General features: G+C 43.0%; 1 protein-coding gene across 4 annotated transcripts in view; it reads left to right on the top strand.

Annotated features, from left to right (window-relative positions):
* Positions 1 to 18462, top strand: part of NR3C2 (nuclear receptor subfamily 3 group C member 2) — a 91780-nt gene that overhangs the window by 33268 nt on the left and 40050 nt on the right. For all 4 annotated transcript variants that reach the window (XM_078863217.1, XM_078863216.1, XM_078863219.1 and 1 more), the window contains one exon: positions 1413 to 1529. In XM_078863217.1, coding sequence (XP_078719343.1) covers positions 1413 to 1529 — 117 coding nt within the window. The remainder of the gene's footprint in view (positions 1 to 1412; positions 1530 to 18462) is intronic.

Raw genomic sequence — 18462 nt, 5'->3', positions numbered from 1 at the left:
AATTTCTGGGGATGAAGACCACTTCACAGAGGTGGAGCTATTTGACTAGCACACGGCACCATCATCGTGCTGGTGCAGTGTTAGTTGGTGAAGGCAGGGAGCAATTGATGTTGTACAATAATGGAATTTTGCTGCACCGCTGTCTGCTGGTAACGTAGTCTCTGCAAAAAAACATTACAGCATCTATTTTATGTATGGTGGTCGTCTATCCAAACACTCTCTATACACAAGGAATTATATTTTGAACACATTGCCATCATCCTAATTCCTCATTACTATTTAGCAATGATTAAGGTTCACTCCACATTGGCATGACATTTATTCTGAAGGCTAATGAGACTGTGTAGCCTTGTAAACATTATTTCGTGGTGAGACATAACCACAAATGCTGGATCACAAGCAATACACTTTCTGATGTCCTGCGAATCTCGTGAGACAAAATGTAGAACTGTTAAATATTTATATCATTTTTTTTACCTTTGCTGAATAATTCACATGTTAATTATACAGGTGAGCTTATGTCTTTGATCAGCAATGGAGCTCTTTAAGCTTTAAGTAAGGCAGTTCCATTCAGGGCTGGCTTCTGCAGAAGAAGTAATGAATTAATTATTACCCAGACAGATCACAGCCCTTTTTTAACTAGACTGTTAGGATTCACAAGGTTACATTTGCTCCCCGATATGCAAGTCTGCTCAAAACAGTGATAGATCTGATTGGTAAGATTGAGATTATATTTATCAAATTGTGCTTAAAAAGTAATGCATTAAGACCTCAATTTACAAAGAAAATTATATATAAGGGTTTGCCTTAAAAGGCATTGGCCGTTTCTGTTATTTAAAAGAAAAAGTGAACTATTTGTCACCAAATGTTCAAATGTGCTGGGCAGTTGCATTCAGTAATTTCACCAGAAGTGAAATGATTTATGGTTGAATACAAAAGTAATTTAATGGTCTTGACACTTGTTTTGCATTATTACATTTACAAAATGACTCGGACTAACATTCACGGGGACATATATTTTAATGACTTTGAGCTTCATTTCTAAACCACGTATACATTTAAGTCGTAATTTCTAGAAATAAAATAGTCTCCAGTTTTACATGGTAATTAAATGTAAGATTACTGTGTTCATGCCTTACAAAGGTGATTACAATCCAAAAATATGAAATTATATTTCCAGACGCCTGCGAGAATTTTGAAAAGCTGAATTTATCACTTTCATTTCACGCTTCTCTGATGTCTAAACAATGACCTTTGTTATTCGCTCTTCCTTCCAAGTAATTTCGCTTATTTTTTTTCTCTTTTTCGCTGCATGAATATCACAGGAGTTTTACGACAACCTTCGTGAATTTCGTTTCGATCTTGCACAGCTTAAGCTGTCGCTTTCTAAAACATTGTTTTCCTGTTTGCAGGACAGCACAATTATCTGTGCGCCGGCCGAAACGACTGCATCATTGACAAGATCCGCCGCAAGAACTGCCCAGCTTGCCGTCTGCGCAAGTGCATCCAGGCGGGAATGACGCTAGGAGGTTAGTGCACAGCGCCCATACATTGCTCTCTCTTCATGCTCCTTGCGCAGAGTTTAGCTGAGTGTAATTCATTTTTAATGGAAATTATCTCTCTGGCCAAGGTATTTGCAAAATTAATGTTGACTGCTTTTGCAAAGGAACATATTGTACGCATTTTTTTGTAAACTAACATGAAAACTTCATGGCCTAATCTTCCCATGCTTCTCATTTGCCTAAAGAGGAGTCCTTTGAGGTTTGATATTCTCGGGACAAGGGAGGCATGTGTATTACACCGGTCTGGGTATGCCAAAATCTGCCAGTGATGTGTCCTGCTGAATGTCAGTCTCTCTACGTATTTTTTTGTTTAAATCACTTTGACGGAAAGCGTGTTACAACCTTAAATGTATTATAGGTAAGATGCTCGTTACAGTTTGAAATCAAATGCATGTTTTTTGGAGGCATTGCAGGCTGTCTTGACTAGGCTGTCGTGACTCAGCCCTCGCAGTCGCTTTACAATCCTCCCTTTCAAAGGTTCTCTATAGATTGACCTTACCCTCCCGTACAGCGTTTTATGCTAATATCCATCCATTAAGATGTGACACGTTTCACACTAATGAGTGAAAATGAAGCACAGTATGGTATGATAGACATGTTTACAACCAATCGTTGTGGTGTTTTTAATCGCCCGATCAAATAATTCTGAACACTCTTTCATTTATTTGTGATTGACGCTAATATTTTTCCATTGAGTGAGTGCTTGCTTGTAATCTTCATCTGGGATTTGCCCTGATAAATTACACATTAGTGCAGGTTTTCCATCTGTGATAAGCTTATGTGTGTGTCTAGTCTGCCCGTGGGTTGACCTAGTTTAACTGAAATGTAGGCCACAGACGGCACGCTTAAAAAAACATAATTTCAAAGTTTTCACCCATACAGTTTCATACAATTACATCAGTGTGCATGCACAGTCTTAAGGTTCTGTGTGCACGTGTGTGTGTGTTGAGCATCTGTATTCATGCACTGCACATGATATGTATATATTGAGTCTCTACTGTACAGACAGTGTAAAAAAAACATTCAAATAGAAATCTCTGCATCGTACTTTATAATTTCCACGGACGTGTAAATCGCATTGGGGGGGTGGTGGGTTGGCGGTGGCGGTGGGTGGGTTTGATAAATTAATGATTAAAATTAGCTGTGCTCATTTGTTGCTTAAAAACGAACCCCCCCCCCCACCCTTAAATGAAATTCGCATTATTGTCCTCGGGAGCGATGTGCACTGTGTCTGTAATGGCTGCCGTGGCCATTGGCCACGTTCATAAGTATCTCAGTATCCCAGGCGATCGCCCACACGGAGCGGTCACAGGATGAATTCCTCCTCCCCTCCCACACTGCACTGCCCCCCGCCCCTGCAGACTCCTCCACTCAGTAGGTCACGTGGAGGTGGGGGGGGAACGGGACATCAGGCAAAATGCATCAACACACGCGAGGAATGTCGGGAATGCTTCTCTTCCACCACTACTTGCGGGTCCTTCTCCCCGCCTGTCTACCAGCGGGCGTAGCACAGCGCGGCTGCCTTTGGAGTGCCGTAGTGGTAGTGCTTGCGTTTTACGGCCGTCCAAGATAAGACTTTTACAAATGGGAGCCGAATGTAAAGCTGTCGCGGAAGGCGGTGTCTGTGTGTGTGTGTGGGGGGGGTGACATCGCACAAACGGCACTTGTGTGCTGAGCGTTCGTCCTGGATTGCACACCAGTTTTGTTGTGTGTGTGAAATTTGCCTCGACCATGAAGGCCAATTCTCATGGCTAATATTCGTAACTTAAAACACCCATTTTAGTTTTCCACTTCCCTTCCCTGGAATAGCAAAGGTGGTGCGAGAGTGGGTGATACAATAAAATGTTACGAAATGGTGGCAGAATTAGCAAATGGCAGCGTGGTACAGCAATTATGTCCGAATGCCAAGATATATATCGATAAATGTAACAAACACACGTAACCCCCCCCTTCCCGGATTATGGAGTTATTTAATCTTTTCAAACATTTGTTCAATAAACAGCTGTGTAAATATGCGTTGCTTTAATACACAAATGAATTAACGCTTTCTAAATTGCCAAAAAGTGTGTCGGCGAGTTACCATTTTCTGGAAATTGTACGAGCTGCAGAGGTCGCAACCGGGTACCCGATACCCGTACCCTACCCGATACCCATACCCGGCCGGGTACGGGTACCCGTTTGCGACCCTGATATGGCCGGGTACGGGTACGTGTAGGCCGTGAGTCACTGGTGAGTCACCGTTTGTCACTCATTTCCCAACGTCTTGTCTCTTCTCACAATTCAAGTTCCTAGAATCAACCCACCCGCGCCTGCAACATGGCTTCATCCCAGAGGTCGCAATCAGGTACCCGATACCCGTACCCTACCCGTACCCGGCGGGTATGGGTACGGGTAGGGTACGGGTACCCGTTTGCAGAGGTGTGGACTCGAGTCATGTGACTTGGACTCGAGTCAGACTCGAGTCATGAATTTGATGACTTGCGACTCGACTTGGACTTGCATAACAATGACTTTGTCCCACCTATGAGATGTGGACTCGAGTCATGTGACTTGGACTCGAGTCAGACTCGAGTCATGAATTTGATGACTTGCGACTCGACTTGGACTTGCATAACAATGATTTTGTCCCACCTCTGCCCGTTTGCGACCTTGGTGCGGCCGGGTACGGGTAAGGAATCAAAACCCGTTTGCGACCTCTGACGAGCTGTGAACAACCTCACCTAGTTTCCAGGAGGTCGTGGGTTCAATCCCGACCCTGACGCCTGTATATTTGGAGTTTGCATGTTCTTCCTGTGGTCATTTAGATTTTTTTCTGGGTCCTCGGGTTTTTCTCTCCACATTTAGAAACACGCATATTTGGCTGCTATAAATTTCGACACGATAAACCACTTCATTCGTGGTCAGGTCGCTTTTGAAAAAAAACGATATTCGTCACTGGGCCTTACCTGGTAAAGTTAAACATAGTTTATATGCTTTGGGTCTATCGGTAAAGTCACGTAGAACAAAAATGTAATTTTTTTACAAAAAAACTACGACGTTTCTACGTGACTTTACCGAAAGACCCAAAGAATATGAACTTGTGCAGTCACGAAAGCTTTAAGTCAAAACATAGTTTAGTTAAATTTTTGTTTAGTTCAAGATGAATTGCATACATTACCGCCCTGAAAAATACTCTGATAGATTACATAGGAAACTAACATTTTGTTAACGGTCATCGGCGATTCAAATGAAATAGCATATTAATATTGAAGTCAATCCATGTTGCTATGCGCTGCAGCAGTTGCCATGGCATCATGCGCTATGAAGAGCTGTGACCACATTCAGAGGAGTAACGTAAATTATTTTACATGGATTAGTCATGTCGCAATAAAACACATCAGTGCAGGTACTTTCTGTCTTTGGCACCTCCGATTAGCACGTTTGGCTACGTACGGTGTGAAAGAAGTTCAACATACATACATTTCGTCTTTTAAATGTCTGAATGTGTCTGCTTCAATGACTTTGGTGCGCACAATCCCAGAGTGCTAGATTTGATTCCCAGCAGCAAAGTACATCTTTGGGTATCCCAGCTGGAGCTTCCTGTTGTTTGACGGAATCTAAAATAAGCACAGTGAAACACTCCTCTTATCACCCTCGATGTGTGTGCTGTTGAAGGCCCTGCCCATGCTGTGTCGGTCATGGAGGTTGTTTGACCATACTTCACCATGCTGGTCAGTGCACGTGGCTGAATGGGGGCTCAGGACCAGTTGTGACATCACTGATGTTAGTTGTAGACAGGAATTCAACTGAAGGACACCAGATTCATAGTGCAATGCGCTCGGTGCTGTGCGACCGCCTCCACCCCCACAAAAATAACTCCTGATTATGTTGTGTGTGGTTATATTCCGGGAACAATGTGTATAAGAAAAAAAAACTGCGTGTTTGTTATTAACACGGCCTTAAAACTAACTATACAACAGGCAACGTTTCAGGCAGTGGCCCTTTGTAGCATATCATTCGTGCTACGAAGAAGGAAATTAAACATTTGTGCTATTTACTTAATTTTAAGGCAGTGTTATTGACCAACATGAGTTTTTTGTGTTAACTGTGCATGTGCTCTTGTGCCAGTGCAGCAACACCAAATAATGTGCATATAAGGAGACACATTTGCTGCCACTTCTGGGTTTTCCTGAATTTTATATTTGAAAATAACGTATACGGAACTTCAAAGAGACCACTGCTGGAATTCGTATTAGCAGATAAAATAATAAATTGTCATTCCTCTTATTCAAGAACACATGGACAATGGGAAAAATCTGTCCCCATACAATAGGATTTAAGTAGATTAACTGGTGCCACTGATAATAGTACTCTTGGGCAATATATAGCCACAGATGTTACTGAGAGGAGTAAACATATTTAACATTTTATTTATTTTAGCAGGCAAGGCCAACTGAGCTTTCTGACTCTTTTTCAGAAGCGACCTGGCCACAAGTGATAGCTCAACAAAGTGGCTTATTGTGTGGAAATTTCGAACAACCAAAAACTCTAAACGTGTATTTCTTAATTTGGAGGCTAGAACCAGAGGACCCGGAGAAAATTCCACATGACCACGAGGAGAGAGAGAGAAAGAGACTCACACAGACCACAAATATACAACAGGCATCGTCAGGGTAGGGATCGAACCTATGACTTTGTATATACCAGGCAAAGTATTTAACATCTTGCCACCGTGGCGCTCATAACTGTACCTGGGACATTGAGTTAAACCAGCATGGGTCCCGAATCTTTTTGTCAGTGTTTCATATTTTAAAGCTTTAGAAGTAATAGACCATACCTTTGATCATACTAAAGATTAGCACATGCACTGTGTGCGATGACAGGTGACAACTATTCGTTATTACCTACAGAGGACAACAGGACAATGTGCCTGCCACAAGTTTGGAATTACACGGTGATTATTTCACTGCTCATAAGAAATAAGGTCACTTAAAACTAAGCAATGCTCCTTCCATGTATAGCGCTGTTTTGAACCGATATGTACAGTTTTACACAACGATGTAATGTAGCGGTAGCAGCGGTAGAAATTGCCAAGACTGTGAGAGCCTTGGTGTGCACACTGCACACACACACACACTGCAAGCCGCCATGCTGGTTCACACAGCCCACGCTCCCTGCATGCCCTTGGCAATCGGAATCCCAGTCTCAGCTCGTGTAGCCTTCTCTCTCGGAGCCAATGGCTTGCACGCGACCCAACTCCCCCCTCCTTCACACAAACACACACAAATCCCTCCCACATATCTCTCGAGTCCCATGCCCCTTGCGTATACACCAACTTGCCCCATATGTAGTACCCTTGTTTAGCCTGGCATGCTTTCCTCATTTTGCCTCTGTCTGGCTTGGGCCTGCTGCTTTAGGTCTGCTTTACTTTGTTCAATCCTCCCTTTCGCCAAAACTTTGTAAAACATTTGCATGCTGGTGGTAGCCTCGCGCTGAAAGAATGGCCCAAATACCAAACGTGCAAAATAATTATTAATTATTACTATGTTTTTGGCTTGCGTAGGAGTTTACTTAAGTGATGCTTGTACTGTACACAGATATATGTATGTTGAAATTCTTTCGCGCCGTACGTAGCCAACTGTGCCAATCGGAGGTGCGGGGGAAGGACAAGAAACTAAACACAAAAGTCAGTTTCAAAGAAATGGGTTTTCAATCTAGATTTTAAAGATACAGCCCTTTTGTTTATCTACTGCTAGATGAGGGCCTAACAATGTAGGTCGTGGGGGGTTACTTGATCATACTTCGCCACGGTGGTCATTGCAGTCTGGTAAAGATGGTGTGACGCGTAGACTTTGGAGCATGGTACAATACAACAATGGATTACGTTGCGCAAGCTCTCTGGTGACAGCCCCTGCTATGAAAACAGGGGGGCATTGCCCTGAAATGTCGCCTATTATGTATATGCTTTTTTTCATTTAAGACAAATGTGTTGCGTTTTTTTTTGCCAGTTGTGATTATGCACCGCTGCCAACGCAGCATAAAACAATAATCTCTCGTGCATGGTGGGCCATCCACTATCCAGGCTAAAGCCTGCTCGGCTTCCAGCATCTGACTATATTGGGTGGTTTTTGGGTGATTTGGACTATGGCCTGTAACTGTACAGTGTCTGAAATACTATTGTAAAATGGTATGCGTAAATAAGCCTATTAGCATACAGTATCGAGGGTCGAGTCATCCCGTCAGGCACAGACGTTCATGGGTAATCTGTGCCTCTTTTAGGTCGGAATGTATACTGCCAAGTCGATATCCGTTAACCAGATCAAAGTCCACTGCGATGCGTTATTGTATGTTTTGCAATGGATGCTCCTGCCAGAGAGTAACTGTTTGATTTTCGGGTACTTTTCACATGTACAGCTTGGGGCTATGCCTTTGGCACAACTCTGGTCCACTGGCACATGATGCCATGGAGTCCTTAATTCAAAATTCAACTCACCAGTTGTCCAGAGATGAGTTGAGAATTATGGATACAAGAGAATATGAAGGCCTTTCGGATCCATACTCGATATTGTTGTAAACGTTCTGCTTATTGATATAGCTACAAAGTCGGCAGTCTTGAAGAGTTTAAATGATCATGTCCTGCATGGAGTTTAGTAATGTTCGAATGCATTACCGAAGCATGCTGTCCACTATGTCGTAGACTACCTGACGATATTATATGCCCATCCATATGATGTGCGTGTCTTCCTGTCATTATCCGGAGCTTTCGCTGTTATGTGATAAAGATTATCACAGTGAGCTTACTTATGTGACTGACCTTAGGTTGTGTATACTTCCTTTAGTTTATTACACTGCTAAACAAACTGCTGCTATGAATATCCAATGCAGTAATATAAATAAATAGGTGTGTTTCTACTATTAACCATATACTTATGCCTCATCGGATTCTATAAAAGACAAAGGCATATCATACACCATAATATCTAAAATTATAAACTAAACTTTTTTTCTTACCAGGTAAGGCCCACACTGAGCTCTTTTCCTGTATATAGGGGTCGAACCCATGACCTCTATACCAGGCGAGGCAGTTAACATCTCGCCATCGTGGCTTGGCTTTTGCATTCTTTAAAAAAGGCGCTTGATCTTTTGCATAAATCGATGCGATCAAGCAGTCTGCTACAAACGAAGGCTTGAAATAATACAACGAAAAATGGGAATTACTCATAGAAGCACACAGCAGTTCATGTTGTAAAGCACCCTAAGAGACAGAGGAAGACGTGGATCGGCAAACGGATTGAACCGTTAAGGACAGTAAATGGGATTGGGCAAGACTCATCACGAGAAGGAATGTTGTACCATGGACTGACTTGTGCTGGAATAGTCGCCATAGGAGAGACAAGATCCAAGAGGAAGACCATCAAGGACAGAGCCATGAGGTCTGCTTGCGTGTGGGAGTGAGATTGCAAGACTGAAGTGGGGGACAGTCACATGGGGACACCGTCATCCAGCAGTGGATGGATCACGTGTTTCGACGATGATGATGAATGGGCTAATTATCCATGTTTGTTTGGCTTTTCACATGTGGACAGGAAGCGTTGCCATAAGCTTGAGGTTGAAGGAGGCTCGCAACCAAAACGTTTCTCTGTTCGGTTTACATTTTAAATTGCAGTCATTATTTTAGACTTTATTTTGGAAAAATATGGGACATGCGAGTGCACAACGTAGGCGTGTACTGTAGCTCTGCACACATTGACTGCAAAAAAACGTGGGCATTGTTTGTCTCAAGCAAGGGGAGTCCTGAGAGTGCTAACTCAATTAGCCCTTCATTTGTATCTTTTAAAATACGTTTAATTAGCCCACTGATTAAAATGCACGTTTCAAAGGCAAATGAATTGCTGTATTATTTTTCTACTACCTGCTTCCTCGTATATGGAGTCACTGGAAGAGTAAACCACTCATGCCACATTTGAAATGCATTCACGCATGAACATATATATATCTGTGGAAGCACAGTTATTAGTTGGCACAGTCTTGCAGAAAGAATGTGAAAAGCAACGTTGTTTTTGCACATGTGTAGGCTTCTAAGCAATCTGCTTTATTGGTTGATAATAGCATTTAAATTTGATTAACGCGTAGATTATTTTTTTACCTACAACTTGTGTTAAGTGCACTATAACGCAAGCACAAAGCAATACGTGTTGTGCAATTTTCTCCCAAGTTACCGTGAACATCAACGCAAACCTGTGTACATTCTTCTCGCTTCTCTTTTTTGTATTCAAATATGAAAGTTTAATCGGGAAGATCCAAGTCGAAGTTAAATAATAGGCCCGTAGCCTTAGAAACTTGGCCATAAATTTTTAGGTCACGCCGAATTGGGCTCCCGTTAACACATTAAGCTGTCGGTAACGCAAGCGGGCATAGCAATGTGGCGTGCTTGGCATGCTACTAAACCAAACAGCGAGTACAAATATCTTGGATGGCAGTGTGCAATTCAACGACTTGGGCACTGCTCACAGTGGCACGGAAAGCTCTCGTCACCTGTGCAGCAGCAATCCATCTCCCACCCTCGTGTTTCCTAATTTCATTACTATACCTCCTGCTCCTCGGTGATAATTCTTTAATGCCTTTTCCAAATTTCGGCTGTCATTACAATCCCGTGTTTTGTCTATCGATTGCCACCTCTGCAAATATCGTCTCGTGCGTTTGTCTGCTTATCGTTTTGGAACGTGTATTAATGTAGCCTCATCCCAAGACTCTACGTAGTCCTGATATGGCTTGTGACATCTTGTATTTTTATTCCAAGGGTAATGCGTTTGTCTTCTGTTCTCACACTTGTTTCAAATGTGATTTTTTTTGACAATGCGCTGTGTATGTATATTGTCTTCTGTAAACATTGTTGTTGTTATTGGTCACCATTTTTCTTATCCATGTGTTTTCGTTTTTAGTTTGCACCAAAAGGGAGACTTCATCAAACGCAATGCCACACACGCTCCAATAGAGGATTTGATATGGAGGGAGGAATTACATTTTAGTTTTCACAATGATTGGTGGGAACTGAGCGCTGCTCTCTATGGCATTAGTTTGGCAAACAGAGGGCAACCCTTATACCAAATACTCCCACTGCTTGTATCTATCCAGGAAATTTTTTTTTCTTAGAAATCAAGTTATTGCTGCAAATTTGGAGAATCGGGAGCCAGCGATTTTGTTTGTGGGGTGTGTGTGGGGGGGGTTTGTGCCATGTTGTTGTTGGGTTATTATTTTTTGGGCCTTGCCAAGGGTCAGCGATTGTATATGAATGGTCCCTTAAAGGTTGAAACACAAACGCGTCAACACGGCGCAACACAAATTTTACGTGAAGTGAAAATCTTGATTGTTTTATTCCCATTAATTTTTTTAACCCAAAACTTTTGATCAAAGCCAATTCCATGGGGACACTTAGAACTATGATCCCTGCTAAAACACAGTACACGCCGACTAAAAACCCTTTGACAAGGCTCGAACATCGCAAAATGCATTTGTATGGTCCAGGAATTTCCATTGCGTGAAATATATTACAATTCCCGTAGATAGGTGTTGTTGAAATACATACTTCAAATCGTGATTGATAAGGGCTGCAGACATCCATTTTGGCACATACAACCAAGAGTCCACATTCCTGTTTGTCTTGTAAGCTATTTACCCTCACCATACCCAGTACAGTTCTGATGTCTGATGGCACGGGCAGTGCATACATTAAGTCGTCTATAGAATGTCAACTATGCCCCCACGTTCAGAGTTGTCGACGTTGAGGCCTTAAAACTACCATGGCTGCATGCTTGGATGCGACATTGTCCAGGCCGTTATAAACGCTGCTTTATGTGCTGCAATGTGCCGTGTGGAAAATAATCAAACTTGCAGAAGGCTACTTTTTAAGTCCATGAAATGTGAAAATAGCGATATTCTGTTAGAAAATGACTGTTTCAAACAAAAGCTCTTCAATACACGTGGACGGAAAATGTTGTATCGCTTAGCGTCACGGATGACCTCGCTGAAATACGATGATGCATCCTTTTATTTGTTCTTATTCTTGAAGAAACTTCATAGCTACAACCGTGAACTATGACATTCTTTCACGGATCTAAAGTACTGCAAATAGCCTCGCAATTCCTGCGTTGAGTGCGAGACATGAATTCATAATTTTCTCTCTGCTCGTGTGTTTTCTCTCTCTCTTAATCATCTATTGGTGACATGACAGGGATAGAAATGTGATCACTTCATCTCCACGGTGGGGATTCTCCTCTCTTTAACTTTCCCTGGCTGCCACTGTCTTACCCTCGCCCATGAGTCATTATCCCCTCTTACCATATTGTAATTTACATTATGAGACCTCCTTTACCAGTGTCAAAATATAGTGATAGGTTTTTACCCTTTCAACTGGTACAAAAACGGACACCTTTATACAATGCATCATGTTTGCAATAACCACAACACAAGCAGTCAAAATGCAAACAAAAAGAAACAACTCTGATAATGATATGCACTGTCCTTGAAGTTGATTGGTCCACACCCGAGACAGCTTTTCTTAGAGCCCAGTCTCCATTGGTGTTGGACCAGATGACGCCAAAAGGCGTCATCTGGTTTGCATTTTGACTGCTTGTGTTGTGGTTATTGCAAACATGATGCCTTGTATAAAGGTGTCAGTTTTTGTACCAGTTGAAAGGGTAAAAACCTGTCACCATATTGTAATTGTCAAGGCGATGCCTTCAATTCTTAAATGTTCTGAAATCCACGGCGCTCCTTCGTCCGTCTTTCATCGCAAGCCTCTCCACGTATCTTTGCACACTTTTCTATTGCAGTGCTAAATAGTCCCAATGTACTCCCTTATATATATACCTTCTAAAAGTAAAGTATAAAATTGCCTGAAACCCCCCTGCACCCAATTAAAACGTGCGTCCTGGCTTTCATAACAGATCTCAGGCTTGAAAATATTTCTCACAAGAGGCATGTGTCTAAATAATGTAATGCTCTACTTGAAAAAATACCTTTAAGCACTGTATACTGAACAGAAAGCATGCTATTGCTATAATCAGCAACAGGCATGCTCTATCCAACGCTAAATCGAGCGTTCTAAATATATTGAACTCTGACCGACCCCACTGGACATCTTTGAAAAAAGAGCTGTATCGCTCAGTGGGCCTTACCTGGTTAAAGTAAAAATAAAAGTTCAGTTTAGTTGATTGACTTCGTCAGTTATGTCCTGTAATTAATTCTGCTTGGCATGCATTTCTGCTGATTGCATTATTTTAATGTGTGTATCTTGCTGTGATATTGTGTATTGACGAAAGTTGTGTAATATGTAAAGTTTAATCTGAACGAAAACTGTACTTGTGTAGTAGTACTTAGCCTCTTCTATCCTGCAACACAAATATATGCTCCGTCATCTTCATGTAGGGATGAATGTGGCAACCGATTACCCACTGTGTATGCAAATGTATCAAAAATATGTACGGTGTCGAACTTGAATTAGTCCCAAGACATTTATGGATGCTTAATCTGATAAGTGCAACACTGCCTGAGGTGGTGCCCTGTATAAAGTTTGTTTGTACTATATATATTTATGCAATTCTCTAACATGTGTGTAAGTTATACAGTCATGGAATTGCTTCCCATAAACCATAACGGTGTGGCGCTGTTACCAAACTCTTACAACCCAGGGCTTAAATTCTCAACGTTTTTTTTTCTGGATCACTGGCAAACTGGAGTTGGCATGTAACTAGCAGCTACGTCTGTAGCGAGAGGCATGTGGATATCATACCGGTCAACCCATACAGTTTACCCCTTTTCGTGTACTGGGAAATTGAGTTTTCAGGTCCATTCGGCAAACAGCCGTTTCAGTACGGGGAAATGTTTTTTTGTCTATTTGTTTGTGTTTCTCCCTTGTCATGGGATTTTGTAGGATGAACGTTGAGATTTATAAGAGCACGGGGTGACCAATAAGGTCTGAATTGGTCTGTAATAAGGTAGGCACTGATAAAAGGTTGACAGGTATGGGATATATGCTGTGTCAATGTGCAGAAATATTTTCCATATCACAGCAACAGGTAAATTTATTGGGCCGAAGAATCCGCACTATATTTCTTGGATCGTTTTCAATTAATCTGTTCAAGAGACAGAATAACTCACACCCGTCTGATTGGTCGTAAGCCTTCATTGCGTGCATCCGTCGGTGATCTCATTCGATGCCAACGGGCACGTGATCGTATGAGCAGCAGCTTGTGTTGTGCGAGCCGGTCTGTGTGTCGTGCTCGTGCCAAAATATGGATGTGTGCCTATGTGCACTGGGAACTGTGGAGCCACTGACCGTGAAGAGGGGATAAGAGAGAGCAATCCCGAGACCCACAGAATTATGGCACTGTGCTCTCACACTTATAAACTAGACTGACGTTATTACGGACAGTTTAACAACTCGTAACGTTTCTTTGTGAATGTATATATATATCTTTTTTTAAAGTTTCAATGAATTCCCAACGGGTCAAAGAAATGTATAATTTCGGCCATTTTCTTACATTCGTTTGTAAAAGCTGGCACACATCTACACGAGCAGCATTGCGTCTGTAATTAGAGCATTTTACTTAGGTACATAAAAAAACATACATTGGGCGTGTAATTTAGCAATTTATAAATATTTTTTTGGGATATTAATAACCAGTTATGGTAGCAGTATAAATAGACTAGTAAAGTATGTTTGCTGTTAAAAAGTGTACCATCAACCCATTAAGGATTGTTGTATTAATGCTTATTGATATGAAACATACTAGGCAACGCGTATACCTTTGACCCACGCAAACTTGGACTGCTTTTGTTATTATTAATTGCCCTAATACAGATACTGTCGTTCTCTTTTATTGCTTGTCTTAAGCTGTAAGTGTGCCGGGATCGTGACTGACATTTTTATTGGCGGAGCGCAGTTTGGGGTCACGGTTCAAGAGCTGCTGTAAGCAAGCCAGCACACGAGGCCTAGCGGTCGTCTCACACGTATATGCGAATATGCACGGCCGTCATCGTTGCCTCCTGCTGCCTTTTTGACCTATTTTTGTGCAAGAGTTGTGCGCCGAAACTGGGTGTTTTTTTTATGCAAGTAATTTCACAGGCCCAAAATGTCGCACGGCATGGCAACAAAACGGCGCTGTCAAAGGTCGTGATGGATCGGAGTTTCGTGAATTGAGTGGGGATTTAAAAGGCGAGGGGGAAAAGAGACCATGGCGGGGAATTCCAAGAGTCGAGCAGCGCGGGGGAATAAAACGGAAAGCGAAGCGTCGTGTCCTGCGGTGTTTGGTGGTTGCGTGCAGTATGGATGAGACGAAACAGATGGACTGTTTTGACCGAGTTCTCAACATGGGTAGAGATTTCATGGTTACTGTTGTCAGCAGCGGGAACCATGGTAATGAGGATAGAAGGATCCATAGCAAGCCAAAACCGCATTAAGATTCTTGACACGTAATAGATTTAGACACCTACAGAGCCTTTAAGTGTAATTTTTTAATACTTAATAATAATTATACATTTACAACGCGCCGCATGGTTATTTTCTCGCCCTGCAAGAGAGCGAACGGCTCGTCGTGCGAGGAGGTACCACCGTCGAGTGGGAGAATGGTGGAGCCAGCACCAAATACCTCCCCAAGCTCTACAGTCCTCTGTATATTGAGGCGTTATCAGCCAGTTAACGAGTGTGAGCACGCACTTGTGTGACGGGGCAACCCGCTTAACCCATGCAGATGGGACAGGTAGATTCCACGTATGCTGTGCCACCATCTGACAAGCCGGTGTATGTGGCCCGTCGATGCTCGTAGGAAGGGAGTTTCGCAACATGTGTGTCACACCAACACTCGCCCCCACAGCGCTGAGTTAACAGGCGTGCACCACTTGCGCATTAAATGTACAATACGTAAAGTATACAGGGCAGAGAGAAAATGCAACAGTGCTTTTTATAGGACACCGCTTCAGGCAGTGTTGGGCTTATAATTTTAAATACGAGTGGAAAATTTAAATAAGAACAAATACTTGAAGTGTCCTGTGATGCCATGATCGTCTGGTGTGCTGCCACCATAGTCATGTGTGATATCCTGTCCATAATTAAGGTTGTTTGGATTAAAACGCGTAAATATGTGTCGTTAAAGCCACCACAACCCCACATCCAATTAGTAAGGCTTGTCACGTGAACAAAACGTCCCAATTAGTTAATGCTTCAGCACACCAGTGAGTTGGAGAGTAATCCCACAACATTTACAATTCGAATATGATTTTTTGCTGGTAATTACAACCGTGGATATGGCCCGGTTTGTATTCCTGGCGAGGTCCTTCCTGGTGCACGGATCAAACTATGGATGCCATCATGATATGTGCTTTGCTCTTTGTCCTGTGATTAAAACTATGCATTTTATTTAACTGTGGAATATTGATTGAGCATGCACGTTAGTAACAAAAGTGGATTGTATTATTGGGTGGTTACTAACATTGGCCTATTGGCAAATTACAGGGAATGCAACCCGTCTCATTTAATCAGATCTCGGAAGCTAAGCAGGTTTTAGCCTGGATAGTGCTTTGATGTGGGATGCCCATGAACACATTGTTGTCAGGCAGTTATGCAGTTGTGCTATGTGGTGGGCAGCAGAGAGCAGTGCAGCGAAAACCACTGTTGTACTGTACTTCTATGCCCCCATATATATGCTCCTCGTCTTCAACCTACACTGACCATCGTGGTGATGTAGGGTCAAATAACCCCCATGAACAGCATGGCGGTGAGAGGTATTTGTCCAGCAGTGCATTGGCGTAAGGGCTGTACACGTACATTGACGTAAATAAGTGAAAACCGTAGAGAGGTTGTTGTGACATTGACGCTGCTGTATAAAGTAGTGGACTCCATACTTACTGGAAGGTCTAGCTACCATGTTGGCGAAGTGAGAATATTATGAATACCTTTCCCTTGATGCCATTATGACTGTATGATTGAGTAAATTTTTATGAAGCCAAAGGCAACTACTGGCGGAAGTATTGGAACATGGGGCAATAGTAAATTAGGAAAAATATTCAATTTGACCACATTGCTTCAATGTGTAGTGTCTTCAGAAAATATTCACACCGACACGCTGTAACAAGTCACCTACTTACACTTTATTCACCTGTTCTTGCACCTGTTATAGGCACTCCGATAACTATCTGTACGGTCACATATACTTAACTTCTCCCTGCTCTTATCTATTCTGCACCTCACTTATCCTGCACTTGGCAGCTCTGCACTCAGCGACTACGCACACAGCGTCTTCGCACACAGCGTCTTCACACTCAGAGACTCCGCACACAGCAACTCCGCACTCAGCAACTCTGCACACAGCGTCTTCGCATCTCCACCGCTGCCCTCACCTACGCTCGCTCAGACCCGCTCACCCGTCTGTCCCAGGCAGGGGGTTCAGCCAACACCCGCCCAGCGACGGCGTGAGGGTTGAGGTCCCGTTGACGGCTGGAGCAGCAGCACCGAGATGTCTTCACTCTTGGTTCCCGGCAACAACTCCCCTCGCTCACACACCCTCGCTTATATCCCCCTGCTCATGCCGAGTCCTCACGTGCTGCTACTTAAGCTGCCGCCAGGCCGACGCCAGTTGTCCCTTTAATCTCTTATCATCACCCCCCATCTCCCATCTCCTAGGCGCCAACCTGTTCGACCTCCGTTGCACCCGCTTCTCCCCTTAACTACTGTCAGTTTGTCGTTGCCAACCTCATGTTGAAACGCGCACACCTCTTTGCCCTCCGTTGCACCCGCTTAACTGTGCGCACTGCGTATTTCTCTCCTCTAACAATGTAACAGTTTGGTGTAGCTGCCCCTTCTCTATGCGTAGATCCTTTTGATAGTTTATCTTTGCAAGACTGGTATGAGAATGGCAGCCAAAATAAGGAACAAGGCCAAGAGCATGACCACCATGGAGATGGAAGTGATGAGATCGACTCAAGTTCGAGAGAAAGATGGATTATGGCGTCCGGAAAACGTGACGGATTGTGACGAAGTTATTCATTCAGGAGTAGTTCGGTCATGGTTGATGATAACAATGAAGAGCACACTTCAGATATCTCAGGAAAGTTGGGTACATACTATAAATACATTCGCAAGGCAACTGCACCTCCAAATTTTCCTAATTTTACCAGATGTCTTATAAAAATTATCCTCTCGCTTTCAATCACCATCCACTCAAATGGGTTTCTTAAAACAAGTGCCGGTACTGGCCCTAGCCGAGTATTTATACACCAACGTGCACATTACTGAGTAAATAAGCGCGCAGACACACGGGATGTGGATTCTCACTGAGCCATTCGGACAAAACCCATGCGACTCATATGACTTCTCCGATACCACTGCATAACTGTGGGAGTCGTTGGTTATTGTGTTGTTTGGAGGTTCGTTCGTTGGTTGTGGGGGGGCGGGGGGGAAATCTGCGGAGTGGCGTTTCCCAGGTTCTTTGGAAGGACAGGTGCATCCGGATGTTCTCAGGAGGCCGTGCCATGTGTGGAGAGAGAGAGAGACGGCTTCGTACTCTGGACGAAACGCCCACGCCCAATAATTTCTCACCTCACATCCGTTTTGTTTGCGTACGCACGATTTCTGCACTATGAATAATTTGCCTCGGGAGTCTATCCTCCCAAGGCTTAACAATGCCAGCCATTGGTCTAAGTGTAGCATGTGCACAGAGTGATACACGTACGATGCTGTAATGTAGTATGTTTGTTTTGTGAGGTTATATTTATTTAACTCCTTGTGTAATATGTAATCATTTGAGTGGTTTTCCCTGTGCCTCGACATAAGGGAAGGGAAAACATTTGTCTTACCTCTACTATTTCTAAAGCTGGAATTCTGTTGTAAATTCTATTGTTTTTCCGGCTGCCCTTTTTCGTTTCC

Source organism: Lampetra fluviatilis, chromosome 15 (genome assembly GCF_964198595.1).
Source record: "Lampetra fluviatilis chromosome 15, kcLamFluv1.1, whole genome shotgun sequence".
Lineage (NCBI taxonomy): Eukaryota > Metazoa > Chordata > Hyperoartia > Petromyzontiformes > Petromyzontidae > Lampetra > Lampetra fluviatilis.
The sequence above is the reverse complement of the archived record's forward strand: the minus strand, read 5'-3'. Positions and strand labels throughout refer to the sequence as shown.